Raw genomic sequence first — 15,161 nt, 5'->3', positions numbered from 1 at the left:
ATGATGCTTAGAAAGACAGATTTCTGCTAATTGGTCTTGTTCATCATTTAAAAATTGTCCCCTTGTTTCGAGATCCAGGATGCATATGCTAATAAATGATGTGGCTGAACAGCCTGATTGAATCTTTTTACAAAATGTTTATGGGGTTCTAATTCATCACACGATAGTAAGTTAATTCATATTTCAACAGCTTCTGAAATTGAAATGTTTTCTGATTGAAGCTTTTTTAAAGCTTAAGAAACAATTAATATCTGTTTTTCCCAATTGATAGTTTATTGGTAAAGCCCAACATTATTTATTATGGTAAAGCCCAACATTATTTATTATGGTAAAGCCCAACATATCATTATTAGATTCATTTTGATGTTCAAGAACAATCTCTTCATATTTACGGTAATTATTGGCAAAAGTTTTTACGTGCTCACAATATGAATTCCACCCAGAGGCGTAGCTACCAAGGGGCTAGGCGGGGCAGTGCCCCGGGGCCCTCAAGCTCAGGGGGCCCTCGAATCCTCACCAGAAATCTCGATCGAACTGAACTTTTGGAAATTTCTCCCATTTTCAAAATAAATATGACAGGTTGCAACCCCACTTTAATCATGACAACTCAGTTGAGAGAAATTCAAAAGTTATGCCTAGGGAATTTCCCTAAATTCTTTCTGTAGGTTGGCAGTGTTGTCAATTTGGCGGATATGATGTGTGCGTTTTATTATTCATCGATGTGCGTTTTATTGTGAATTCGAGTTAAGATTTTTTTTTTCGAGAACGGTTAAAAAATTAATGCTGTATCAGGAGTAAGTAAGCTAATGTCAGTAAACTTTGTACTGTTCAATATAGTGGTTCAATTTTATTTGAATTTACCACACATCATGTCCGTTAAGTCAATAAATCGTATCAAATCTATAGATTTCGGCTACAGCTCATTGTATAACGCGAAATATCGTGAAAAAATGCAAGTCACCTGCAGTAGGTACATTAATTCAGGTCCGCGGGCAGGAGATCGTTCATGGTCTCTGTAATGCCTTTCCTTCCCAATAAATAAGCAGACCAGATTTTTAAAACAATAAAACTTAACTTTATTTAAAAACGAAAGAAATAGGCATTGTTTTCCAGTAAGAGCTTCCAGCTCTTAGAATACCAAGGGAGACCCTCTCCTGATTATATTAAACATACATCTACCTTTCTCTCTCTCACATCTCTCCGACGGGATGACAAAATGCACTAAGTGCGCCTTAAAAGGTCGCCAAACAGTTGCCAACCATTAAATGTGGTAACACTAACGGTGATAATTTTTTCCAGGGATTCCCCAACGACACTTAATTGTAGCGTATCATTGTGTTTCTTTTTCCTTTTATTTTACTTTCAACGTCGTCAGTGAACAGTGACTACCTACCTACTCGAGCACAATCTAATATTGTATTGTTTAAATAAATTAGAAAACTAAAATTATGGATAAAAAGAAACCCAGTGGTGCATTTAAACGCAAACAACGCCAAGAAAGAGAAGATAGTAAACAAAAATTGCCCAAAATAGGCAACTTTTTTAGTCAGCCTTCTGCAAGTACATTTGGCCAAAATATTTCTATTGATAGTGACTCAAATAACGTGGTAACTGCAGTGTTGGTTGAGAAGCCTACTGAAGAAGATTCGACAATTATTGCAGTTGGAGATACCTCCGCCGCCGATCATGTGAACGTGGATGATGTTTGCATGACACACATAAGAGCGGAGGGTTTGGAGGAACCACAGACCTCTACATTTTTCGAAAATGTGTACGACAAATCTTCTTGTGACTTGGGAAACTTCACAAACAAGATATTAAGTGATAACGAAAAACGTCAAATTCTTGATATGAGACCTTTACAGCCTTCAGGACCTTTTCCAACAGACGCCAACCAGAACAATAGGTGTTTTTCAAAATCGTACTACGTTTCGTGTTCTAAATATGGGCCAGTTAATCGTTTTTGGTTGTGTTATTCCAAAATACCAGACGCTGCCTATTGTCAACCCTGCTGGTTATTTGCTTCACAAAGGAATAATATGTGGTGTACGGGAATTCGAGATTGGAAGCATTTATCAGAAAGAATTAAACAACACAGTTGTTCTGTTATGATGGTATGTTTAAGTTATTTTGTTAGTTATTTATGGGCACAATTTTATTTAATTCTTTTTGGGCACCGCGTTTTAATTTAAACAATCTCATTTTTTTAATCTATATTTTTTTACCTTAATCAACAACCACATCTGATTTTCACTTACACCCCTATCATTCAACACCTTCCAATATTCCTTCCTTCACCCCTGCTTGAGAGTGGATTCATTCACAGGTGTGAATAGTCAAAGCGAGAGTAGCGCCACCCTTCGGTGCGGAGGAATACATGAGCGGGAGGAAAGAGCGGCAGTTCGATTTTAGGTATTCCCTGCTGCTGACGACTGAGATCAAAACGTGATCTGTGGAAGGATGCGGGGTGGCCGGCCACGCGCGCTTCTAGGATAAGTCCTTTACCTTTTTTTTAATTTATTTTTATGTGCCCGTAATTTTTTTTTATTGTTGTATAATTTTGGTATGACGTAACTAAAGAGAAATGATTATTTTTAAATAACCTGTCGAACTGAAATGTAAATTATGTAGCAGTGAAGCAACTCATTTTTAAATTGTAAACTTATTTGAATTATGATTAAGTTCTTTGAATAAAAATATTTAGTCTGGATTAATCATGCTGTTGGATGTGAATCCTTAAAATTTAATTTGCTTTTATCTTCCAGATCACCAAGTTTATTATTACTGTAAATTTAAATGTGCAATTAGTTTTAAATTAACTTAAATTACTTCTACTTGTTATATCTGATAAATTTTGTTAATTAAAGTTAAATGTTCTCACAACGCAATTATTTTTTTAAAAAATCATTCTTGATTCCTTAAATCTACTTTTTTTTTCCTATTCAAAAATAAGATATAACAAATTGGTGCCGTTGACCAGCGGCCACGTGTTAATGCTTAAGATTAAAAAATTAACTTGCTGGTCGTTAACTTTAAGTAATATGAAACTAATAATGCTAAATTTAATTGTGATTACCAAAAATAATTTTTAATAATATATATAGTATATATATGAATGATTGCTTAAATCTTGATTAAATTAATTTTTATTACTGCTACATGATCGCGTTATTATTGTCGAAGCACTACATCTGCGTATGCTTCATTTTTACTCTCTTGTTATTGTTAAGGATTATTGTATTTAATTGTATAATTGTGTTCATCTTATAAGAATTGAATAGAATCTTAACTCCTCATAATCTTAGTCAATCACGTGTACTTTTAGGTTTAGGGTTAAAAACTATATCCCAACTTGTTTTATATATTTTGTGTAGTAGGAATGTTTTTAGATTTTCATGAGATATTTGAATTTTTACAAGAAAACATGGATTGCACGTGTTATAAATTGATATGGTTAATTATTGAATGTAATAGATAAACGTCATCTGTAATATCAATCAGGATTTTATTTTATGTTTTATATAGTCACAAATATTAAAGCCTTTGATTTTATTTTAAGTTTATGTAAATTTTTGGCGCGTTTCAGGTGTAGGAAATTTCTTATAAATTTTATTAGTTAAGCCTTTTATCGAAAATGGCAGAACCTCGGTCAGACACTTCGTCTTCGGATCCTGCTACAGCAAACAGAATTGATATTATTCCTGTGGTCAAAAGCCACACGATCTCAGAATTTTTACCCGTTATCCCTAATTTTGATGGGAATTCGAGTTTTTCCAGATTTTTCGACAAATTCAATTCCATTGCAGAATACTGCAACTGGGATGCAAATGATAAAATTTTAGCACTATCTTTACGCCTCACTGGCGAAGCACAAGAGTTTATAAACACACAACGAAATTTAAAACAAGCGAAAGATTTTGATTTAATAGTTAATTCTTTAAGGGATAGGTTTGAGACGAAGTCAAACATGGCTTCAAATATCACTAAACTTACACAGGCATATCAACTGCCGTGCGAAAATGCCAGGCAATTTTTTAGCCGCTTAGAAGGTATATCATACAACTGTGTACCGAATAATAATAGTACTGAATTTGAGGATTATCGACAACAACTCTTGTTGTCAGCTGCTAAACAGGGTCTGAGGGTGGAGTTACTGAGAGGAATTGCCTCAACAGCTTTAAACAGCTATAATGAATTTAAGAAGCATGCACTAACATTCGAAGAAAATTTTAAGGTTATTGAACCGCTAGAGCTAGCAGCTACTATACAAGCTAAAGCAGGAGAAAAATCAGATAACAAAATAGATAGTCTTACTGATAAAATTGAACAGCTTACTGTAAAATTAAATGATATGCAAATTCAACTAAATGCACAGAGCATTCATTCAAATAAAGAAAATTCACACAGGACGCGAAATGTTAATAATCATCTTCAGGCTCAGTCAAAGAAAAAATGCTTTAAGTGTAACAAATTAGGCCACATAGCTAAATATTGCCGAATTCCATTTTGTAACTTCTGTAACCGTAGCGGACATTCATTGGATAATTGTTTTAAAAAGAATAAAAGTTTAAACTAATTGGGGGAGAGACCGCTGCACCACCTGTCTCTGTTGGTATCCCCGATGTGGTGTTTAAAGATTATCAGAATTTAAATCAAGATATAAAAAGGAGTACACTTTCGGTTGAAAGCCCAGAGTTTGTCCCCAGCCTTAACAATTATAAAAACCTTCCCATTATAGGAGTAAATATTAAAAATTTAAATTATTTTGCTCTCTTAGACACTGGATCTACTGTAAATTTAATCTCCGAACACATTTTAGACGAATTAAGTTTGACTAGTAAACAAAAGAATTGTAGAGTGGAGGTACAGAATTTCAATGGAGGTCGTGTAAGCATAAACAAATCAATAAATTTGAGTTTCAAAATCGATACCAGTAGATTTTCGGCAGATTTTTTTGTCCTACCTAAACTTTCTAGAGATTATGATATGATATTGGGTTTTCCCTATTTAAATAAAAATAAACTGATATTAGATTGTAAAAACAAAATTTTGAAAAATGATGAGCTTAATGTGAATCTAATGTATGCAAATTCTAATGATACCTGTAATGCTTGCAAGTCAGAGGAGGGAATTCCTTTTTATGCAAATAAGAAAATAATTGTACCCCCTTTCTCGCAGTTAGCAGTTCCTGTTCGTTCTAAAAACAAATTAATTAAACATACTGAACAAATACTTCTTTTGCCCAACAAAAATATAGACAATCTTTTAATTGCAAGGACTGTTTCCTTGACTTCTGATAAACTATTTATAAATGTCATGAATGTAGGTGAAACCCCTATCCATATTAATAAAAACGCGTCTCTTGTTAAAATGGAATGTTTGTTTGTATCAAATAAAGAAAAATGTAATAGCGTTGACACAGCTCAACTTGGAGAGGATTTTGAGTGTTGGGGTGGAAATTTTCAGCTTGATCATTTAGATGCTGAACAAAGGGATAGATTGTTGGAATTTTTAAAAGTTTACAAGGATATTTTTGCTCACTCGGTCACAGATTTATCAGAGGGATGTGAAACGCTGTTACACAAAGTTGATTTGTCGGATGACATTCCTGTCAGGCAACGTCACTATAAAGTACCCCACCATCTAAAACAAGAACTCGATAGACAAATTAATGAATTGCTTGATATCGGTATAATTAGCCCAAGTGATTCACCATATGCAGCCCCCGTGGTTTTAGTGAAGAAAAAAGATCAATCATACCGCTTATGCACCGATTTCAGGAAATTAAATTTAAAAACCTTACCCGATTCGTTTCCCATACCCTGCATTACTGATTTGGTGGATAATCTGGCTGACGCCACGTTATTTAGCTCATTAGATTTATGCAGTGGGTTTTTTCAAATGAAAATTCATCCTAGTGACAGATATAAGACCGCTTTTGCCACCGAGCACGGTCTCTACGAATGGAATAGGGTACCCTTTGGGTTAAAAAACTCCCCAAACAGCTTCCAACGATTAATGTCTTTAATTTTATCAGGTTTAAAACCCTTACAAATAGCCGTATATTTGGATGACATTATAATAGCCTCGAAAACTGAAGAAGAACATTACAATAAATTGCAACTAGTCTTTGAACGCCTTCGCCAGCACAAATTGAAACTAAAGCCGTCAAAGTGCTCATTTCTAAAAACAAAAATAAAATATTTAGGCTTCTTAGTAACCGAAGGTAAAGTTTTTCCTGATAAAGACAATATTAGTGCAGTAGAAAAATTTAAAACTCCCAAAAACTCTGATCAGGTTAGGTCCTTCATTGGAGTTACCGGTTTTTACCGCAGATTCATAGAAAACTATGCAAAAATTGCATTGCCATTAACTAAACTAACTAAAAAGAATTGTAAATTTCAGTGGACTCCGGAAACACAATCCGCGTTTGATAAATTAAAAACTGTTTTAACACAACAGCCTTGTTTAAGTTTGCCAAATTTCCAGAAACCATTTACAATATTTACTGACGCATCTAAATATGCGTTAGGCGCCGTTCTGTGTCAAGAAGATGAACATCAATTTTTCCATCCCGTCGCATATGCCAGTAGGAAACTTAAAAATCCCGAAATAAACTATTCGACAGTTGAGAAAGAGATGTTAGGTGTCGTTTTTGGTGTTACCCATTTTAAACAGTATTTATATGGAAAACATTTCACGGTATACTGTGACCAAGCTAGTTTGTCCTACGCTTTAAATGTAAAAGACCCTACATCTAGAATTGCGAGGTGGGTGATGACCTTACAACAGTTTGACTATAAAATTATTCACAAACCAGGAAAATCCAATCTGACCGCAGATTACTTATCTCGATATGTAGAAAATACTAATAATATTGTTAGCACTCAATTTTCCCCAGCATTGTTAGAAAGATTGAAGATCCATCAAAAACAGGATCCACATTGTATTAAAATTCTTAAATTAATAGAAACTGGTAGTAATATTTTGTCAGAGATGCCAGTAATTTACTTCCTTAAAGATGATACCCTATGTTGTACCCCTAAAAATGGAAAAAGTCAAAGCATTGATAAATTAGTTCTTCCCTTAACCTTAGTGACAGAAGTGTTAAATTTATGTCATAATTCACCCACTACTGCTCACCAGGGATTTACAAAAACCTTGAAACGAGTAAAATCGTCCTTTTATTGGCCCCAAATGTACAAACATATTTTGAACCATGTAAAAACTTGCAATTCTTGTATTGGAAAAAAAGCCCACAAACCTAACAGGTTAGCCCCTTTGCAGAGAATACCAGTTACAACTAAACCTATAGAATGTATAGCAATCGATGCTTTAGGCCCTCTCCCTACAACTTACTCGGGCAATAGATTTATCTTAGTAATGAGTGATTATTTCACCCGTTACCCGGAAGCATTTGCGACTTCCGATATAAAATCTGACACAGTGGCACGTAGTTTGGAAGAATTTATTTCTCGTCATGGTGTCCCATCTAAAATCATTTCCGATCGTGGATCCAGCTTTTTTATCGAAGGCAATAGTTCAGGTATATGACTATCTAGGCATTAAAAAACATTCCACTACCAGCTACCACCCACAGAGTGATGGTGTAGTCGAGCGCTTAAATGGGACGCTAATTAATTCACTCAGCCACCTTGTCAATAAAACACATAATGACTGGGATAGACACTTACCTTTCGCCCTAATGGCTCATCGTAGTGCTATCCATTCTTCTACAGGCTATTCCCCAGCATCCTTACTGTATGGTCGTGAAATAGAACTTCCTAAGGATATCTTAACCAATGATGCGAAATTTACTTATGCTGACCACCATGAATATGCATATGATTTGTCACTAAGGTTGAAAAATTCATTTCAATGTGCCAAAGAAAGCTTAGAGCTGTCTGCTTCCAAACAAGAAAAAAGGCGGGACAAAATCAGCAAAATAAAGGATATCCAGGTGGGCGATATTGTATATGTGTACACTCCTCAACTGTCACAAGGGTTAACAAAAAAATTTGCTAAGCCCAATAAAGGTCCGTTTAGGGTTAAAAGTCAAAGATCACCTGTAAATTTTGAAATTGAGGATGTTTGTGACACCAATAGGACACAGATGGTGCACGTAGATCGCTTAGCGAAAATACCAGAGAAAATTGTATTCCCTAACCTTTGTGATACAAATGCAAACAAACAAGACACTGATAATTCTAATAAAACGACAACTAATAGAAATAACACCCATAACTATAATCTCAGACATAGAAAGTAAATGTGACTTTGTTTTTATATTTCTATGATATTTCTAACTTTTATATAAAATTTTATGTATGTTTTCAATGTATTATCGTCGCAAATATATCTAAGGATATTTTGTCAAGTTTTTATTCTGTGAGTGAAACTCACAAAAGTTATGATCAATTTTGACATGAATTGTATAAGTTTTTTTTTCTAAAATCCTTGGCAAGAGAGTAAATTATAAATTTCTTTTTGGTCATTTAAATTTTTCAATGTTTTTGTGATTTTGAGAATTGAGTTGTTTGGGGATATAGATGGTAGGAAGTGCAACTATGGATTTATAATTACCTGCTAAGACGTTTCAACTAAATAGACTGTTAAGCGTATTTAACAATATGTAACTGTTGGACATTACCTGCTAAGACGTTTCAACTAAATAGACTGTTAAGCGTATTTAACAATATGTAACTGTTGGACATTACCTGCTAAGACGTTTCAACTAAATAGACTGTTAAGCGTATTTAACAATATGTAACTGTTGGACATTTCACTGTGTTCAAAGTGTGTGTTTGGAAGTACAAAATGTCTCATCAGAGAAACAGAACTAAAATCACGTTAGTCTCCATAAGCAACGTACACTCCATAAGCAACGATGGTTACTACGCAAGAAACGTTACTGCCTGGGGCAGCAAAAGGGCCCTTTGCCGTTCCTGGTCGGTGGATGATTTTCTGCTACGTTATATCGTGTCGAAAAGTGACAGTCATGAATGAGAGTTCTATCCAAGTGAGAGTACTATTGAAGTGAGAGTACATGTATCGAAAAGTGCCATGTGATCAGCTAGCTAAGACATGGAATGTGATAAAAGACAGAGTATACCGATGGAAGGCTTCTGAAGGAAAAACTCCTAACACACACAAGAATACACATCACGAGCAACAAAATTTTTCCTCTGGACTTACTGCAGAAAGTCTATTGTGAAGCTTTGAATTATGTTGAACTGTGTTGATTGGTTCAAGGAACCGAAGATGCCCCTGTAACTTTTAGACCTTTAAACAACTCGATTCTCAAATACACACCGTCATGATATTCCATTGAATCATTTATGTTTAGGTTTAGTTCAAATAGGTAATAATCAAAAAAAAAAAAAAAAAAAAAAAAAAAAAAAAAAAAAAAAAAAAAATTCTTTGAATTTTTTTTTCTCCTTACCGGGATGGAATGTTATGATGGTATGTTTAAGTTATTTTGTTAGTTATTTATGGGCACAATTTTATTTAATTCTTTTTGGGCACCGCGTTTTAATTTAAACAATCTCATTTTTTTAATCTATATTTTTTTACCTTAATCAACAACCACATCTGATTTTCACTTACACCCCTATCATTCAACACCTTCCAATATTCCTTCCTTCACCCCTGCTTGAGAGTGGATTCATTCACAGGTGTGAATAGTCAAAGCGAGAGTAGCGCCACCCTTCGGTGCGGAGGAATACATGAGCGGGAGGAAAGAGCGGCAGTTCGATTTTAGGTATTCCCTGCTGCTGACGACTGAGATCAAAACGTGATCTGTGGAAGGATGCGGGGTGGCCGGCCACGCGCGCTTCTAGGATAAGTCCTTTACCTTTTTTTTAATTTATTTTTATGTGCCCGTAATTTTTTTTTATTGTTGTATAATTTTGGTATGACGTAACTAAAGAGAAATGATTATTTTTAAATAACCTGTCGAACTGAAATGTAAATTATGTAGCAGTGAAGCAACTCATTTTTAAATTGTAAACTTATTTGAATTATGATTAAGTTCTTTGAATAAAAATATTTAGTCTGGATTAATCATGCTGTTGGATGTGAATCCTTAAAATTTAATTTGCTTTTATCTTCCAGATCACCAAGTTTATTATTACTGTAAATTTAAATGTGCAATTAGTTTTAAATTAACTTAAATTACTTCTACTTGTTATATCTGATAAATTTTGTTAATTAAAGTTAAATGTTCTCACAACGCAATTATTTTTTTGAAAAATCATTCTTGATTCCTTAAATCTACTTTTTTTTTCCTATTCAAAAATAAGATATAACAGTTCGAGTGGCCATTCGGAAGCATGTGCTGTGTATGAATTTTGAAGAAAAAAAAAAAAACGATACTAATACTATCGACAAGGAACTTGAAAATGAAATTCGCAAAGAAGCATCATTTTGGAAAATGGTTCTTCAAAGGTTATTCGATATCATACTTACCCTAGCAAAGAGTTCTTTGGCTTTGAGAAGACATCAGGAAGACTTAAGTCAGAAATGATACCACGGAAATTTTCTGTCCTTTTTAGAGCTTGTCGCCCGATATGATCACATTTTGCGGCAAGTTTTGGATATACCCAAAGGTAATAATAATTATTTCTAAGTTTTTTTTATCGTTTTACTTTGTTTATAATTATTAACTGTTTAATATCAGGACTTTTTTGAAATTGTCCTTTTTTATGTTTTTAAGATCTACAAGATATCTGAGTGCAACAATTCAAAATAAAATGATTGAGAGCTTGGGGACCAAACTCGAAACCCATCTACTAGAACAAATTAGAGCGTCACCGTTTTTGCAATCATAATGAATACGACACAGGACATATCGAAGGTAGATCAGCTGAGCATTGTTGTGAGGTATGCAGTAATAACCAGATCGGAAAATGGACAGCCAATTGATATAGAAGTAAAAGAAATGTTTCTAGGCTTTTATGCAGCCATCAAACATGGCGCAGTAGATTTAGTCAACCAAGTGACAACATTATTTATTGACAAAAATATTGATTTAAAAAAATGTGTGGGGCAAGGCTATGATGGAGCCAGTGTGATGAGTGGTGTGCATAATGGTGTACAAAAACATATTAAGGATATCCAGCCTAACGCAGAGTACGTACATTGTGCCACTCATAATTTAAATTTGGTGATAAATGATGCCGTTAGCAGTTGTGTGGAAATACAGATTTTTTTCGCAACGTTGAAAGATTTGTATAACTTTTTCGGAAACAGCATCAAACGTTGAAATCTACTGTCAAAATTCACTGGCGAATCGGACACCACTCTAAAAAAACTAAATCCGACTAGATGGTCCAGTAGGGTCAATACGATTTCTGCAATAAAACTTCGTTATTTTGATATTATCAAAGCATTATCAGAAATAGTTCTAAAGAGTCCTAATAAAGATGAGCGTAGTGAAGCAGAGAGTAGTAAAGCAAAAATGCTAAATTTCGAGTTCGTGTTGCTTTGCGAATTCATGCACAGTATATTGAACGACATCAGTTATGCATCCAAAACTTTACAAAAATGCGACATCAATTTGGGAGAGGCGAGTAAAGTTTTAGCAGAGACCAAAGCAAAGTTGCAAATTTATAGAAATGATTTCGAATTATTCAAGTGCAAAGCCAGTGAAACTGCAAGAAAATATGGTATTGATACCCATTTTCAAGAAAAAAGGCAAAGAAAAGTTAAAAAACATTTTGATGAATTAGCTGCTGATCACCGATTTCCAAACCGAGAAAAAATATTTAAAATTGAGATTTTAAATAATGTACTAGACACAGTAATATCTCAATTAGATACACGTTTTATTGGTATGAGTGCAGTCTGTCATATATTCGATTTTCTAACACTAACATTTTTATTACATATTGATGAAGCAACTTTATTACATAAGTGTGACGAATTCCAAAGAAAATATTCAGATATAATAGGCCCTAGTTTTTCACTTCAATTTATTAATATTTACCACCTAGTTTTACCTGAACTAACTCAAGCATGGACTGTTCACCAATTATGTAAGGAAATAATGAGCAAATATGGAGTGCTGGAATGCGACCTAACGGAAGTATTTACAGCAATGTTATTATTCTTTACAATTCCTGTCACTTCTGCAGCAGCTGAAAGGTCATTTAGCAAATTAAAAATAATAAAAAATTATTTAAGAAATAATATGGGCCAAACTCGACTCCGACATTTATCGCTAATAGCAATTGAAAACAAAACCGCATCAAGCCTGGATTTAAACGAAGTCATTGATACTTTTGCGAAGACTAAAGCTAGGAAATTTTTTTAAATATAATTGTTATTTAGTCAGTTGGTAGGCCCGACCTTTATATAATAAACCCTTGAATATTCTCTATTTCGTTTTATTAGCCAAACCTACACCAAGTATTAATTGTAATTTATGTTGTTACTGTTTAATGTTTTTATTACCTGCCCTGCAGTGCACAAAAAAGAGCTTAAGTAACTTAGCATTTTTAAAGTATTTGGAAAAATTTCATATTTTTATTTGATAAAACCTAATCAGTTTACATAGCAGTGGGGCCCCATTTTTTAATTTGCCCCAGGGCCCTTAGCTACCTAGCTACGCCACTGATTCCACCTAGTATCATTTGGTCATCAAGCAGTTTTTTTTCATTTGCCCATCCATGTGCTTGATGCACATTTCTAAAATATTTGTTAACTTCAGCGATGTGTCCAATGATAGTATTAGGAGATACTTCTTTTTTAACCAAATAAAAAAAAAATAATGTGAAAAAAAACACCAAGTGGGTTTTTTCAAAGTGGGCCCACTTGGGGAACCCTGGTTATATGTATTTTATATTAAGTTTAAATAACGCATTATCACTACATATTTGAATCTTCTTTATTGTTAAGTACATTACGTTACATAATTTTTTAAATTAGGAATTATAAAATATAAATGCAGTAATATAAAAGGAACAAGTTTATTAATCTTTTTGTTTTCACACACATTTATTTACTATATTTATTAAACATATGGATATTACCTATTAAAAAATTATAATCAGTAAATATTTATAATCAGTAAAAACTAAAATTTCATCTGACTTGAGTTAAATAAAAAACTGAAATAAATATTTAATGGTCTTACACGTTTTTATAATAAGGTTAATAGAAAGTGAAATTAAAACTACGTATAATTATAAAGAGTATCAGTTACTTGTCCCATTTCAGGGGTCTGTCCACGTTGAATTTACTACAGTTTAGCGGTACCTTCACAAATTCAATTTTAGGAAAAACGGTAGTTTCACAAATTCAACTTTAGGAAAAACGGTAGTTTCACAAAGTACTTTTTCTTAGGATTTTATTTTTGTATCCTTAAGAAACGATAAATCTATATTTTTACTATGTTTTTGTGTTGATTTTTTAATATCATTTTTAATTTTTCACATATTATGTCTAAATTTTCACAAAATAGGTACCTCTCAGAAAAACCTAGACAGACCCCTGCATTTGTTTTCAAGTAATTAACCCTTGGAAAATGATTTTATTTTTAGATAAATAATTTTAAAAAGTTCTCTGATAAAAAGTTTTAGCATTTTTTTTTTTTAAAGCCAGAAAATAAAACTGTTTAAATTTGTTAATGTATCACTTGGTAAAAAAAGAAAAAAATTGTTTCTTTTCAATTTTTTTAAACATATGAATTAATAATAATAACCTGTTTATTAATATATAAAGCATGCAACAATATTTGAAAAATTGATCTTTTCAGAGTGAATTATTTAAATTTTTATTTCATTTAATATCATTAAAATATTACTTTTTGAAAAAAAACCCACTTGAAGTTTTCAATAGTAGGTACCTACTATAAAATTATATGAAGATTCGAGTTTCTTTTACTTTACTAATATTAATAACTTAATCATATAAATCATGCAACCCTATTTGACAAATTTATGCTGCACAATAAATCATATAAAAGTAAATGCAAAACAATAAGTTTTAGTAAAAAAAAAATTGTTTTTTTGAAAAAACCCCACTCATCGTTCCAAGTGGGTTTTTTCAACGTGAGCCCGCCCAATAAAACCCGGGCGGGTTTTTTCAAAGTGGGCCCACTTGGCGAATCCTGCTTTTCATACAGTGTGCTTATGAAATCGATGTTTGACCTGGTTAAAGTGAGTTTTGAGTCTTTATTTTCTGATGAATTTGTTTGAGCTTCATTTCTAAATTGTTTCTTTGTATTTCATGTTTTTTCCTGGACTTCTATACAAAACCTTCAGGGTACTGAGGGTGTTACTTCAGGCATTTGCCTCCCCCTCAATAGAAAAGGTTTTGTTTTATGGCTACCGGGGCCAGTAACCCTTGAAGACGTTCGGTGGTCATATTTTTATTTCCTTCATTGATACATCCTTCAGTTGATTTGTTTAGTTATATAAGGATCTTTAGATCTAGTGACAGACCATGAGTTATTATAATTAAGATTATTAAATGCTATCAATATTCAATTATAAGTTGCTGTTGCCATCACATTATGCTGGATCTTCAGATGCTTTTATCAACAAATATCACAGGGAGATTCACCAAGTCCCTTGGCTCGAATCAACGCCCCCTTTCCAACGGACCCGCCGTGGCGACGATTCTTGACATTGGCGGAATACCCTTTGGGGGGGGGGGAGGCGGTACAATAAATTACTTACACAGGCTTGAATACGAATAACATTGAATTTTAAACTCTCGCAAAGACGAATCACGATATTGGGTTTTAAAAATGCGTTATGAGTCGTAATGTTGATTGTAAAAATGCATCAATACCATTTGTGCTATTAGATTTTTAAATCACATGAATCACAATGTAGGGTTTTTAAATCACTGGTAAGATTTAGAATGATTAACATTTAAATCAGGTTAATATGAAAATCCAAGTTTGATATTAAAATCATGCGAATATAAATCGAGATATTAGTGGATTCCGGTGTAGTTCAAATTAATAACTGCAAAAATCAGACAAACCAAAAAAAAAAAAATCAAATTGGCAGAAGAAACACATATGAAAAACTTCTCACTACATGATTCAGTGGAAGTATTAAAATTAGATTGTGGAAATCAGCGAAAATTTCACTATATAAAAAAGTTTTGATTCGCACAAGTCTGCAAATCAATGGTTTTGAAATACATGG

The 15,161-nt window shown here is 33.2% G+C and overlaps 2 protein-coding genes across 2 annotated transcripts in view; one reads left to right on the top strand and one right to left on the bottom strand.

The window, feature by feature from the left end:
- LOC107443821 (nucleolar protein 14 homolog) overlaps window positions 1-15,161 on the bottom strand; it is a 34,667-nt gene that overhangs the window by 16,853 nt on the left and 2,653 nt on the right. The gene's annotated exons all lie outside the window — the stretch shown is intronic.
- LOC147807527 (uncharacterized) lies at window positions 7,706-8,269 on the top strand. The gene has a single exon (XM_087166566.1). It carries the CDS (start codon window positions 7,706-7,708, stop codon window positions 8,267-8,269), a length of 564 nt encoding a protein of 187 aa, XP_087022692.1.

Source organism: Parasteatoda tepidariorum, chromosome 6 (assembly GCF_982258835.1).
Source record: "Parasteatoda tepidariorum strain Cologne lab strain chromosome 6, Ptep-v5.0, whole genome shotgun sequence".
Classification (NCBI taxonomy): domain Eukaryota; kingdom Metazoa; phylum Arthropoda; class Arachnida; order Araneae; family Theridiidae; genus Parasteatoda; species Parasteatoda tepidariorum.
Note: the sequence above shows the minus strand (reverse complement) of the source record. Positions and strands in the feature narration are given on the sequence as shown.

What these genes read in the sequence shown, in the direction of transcription:
- LOC147807527 (XM_087166566.1), top strand. Translation starts at nt 7,706, where the DNA reads ATGGCTCATCGTAGTGCTATCCATTCTTCTACAGGCTATTCCCCAGCA.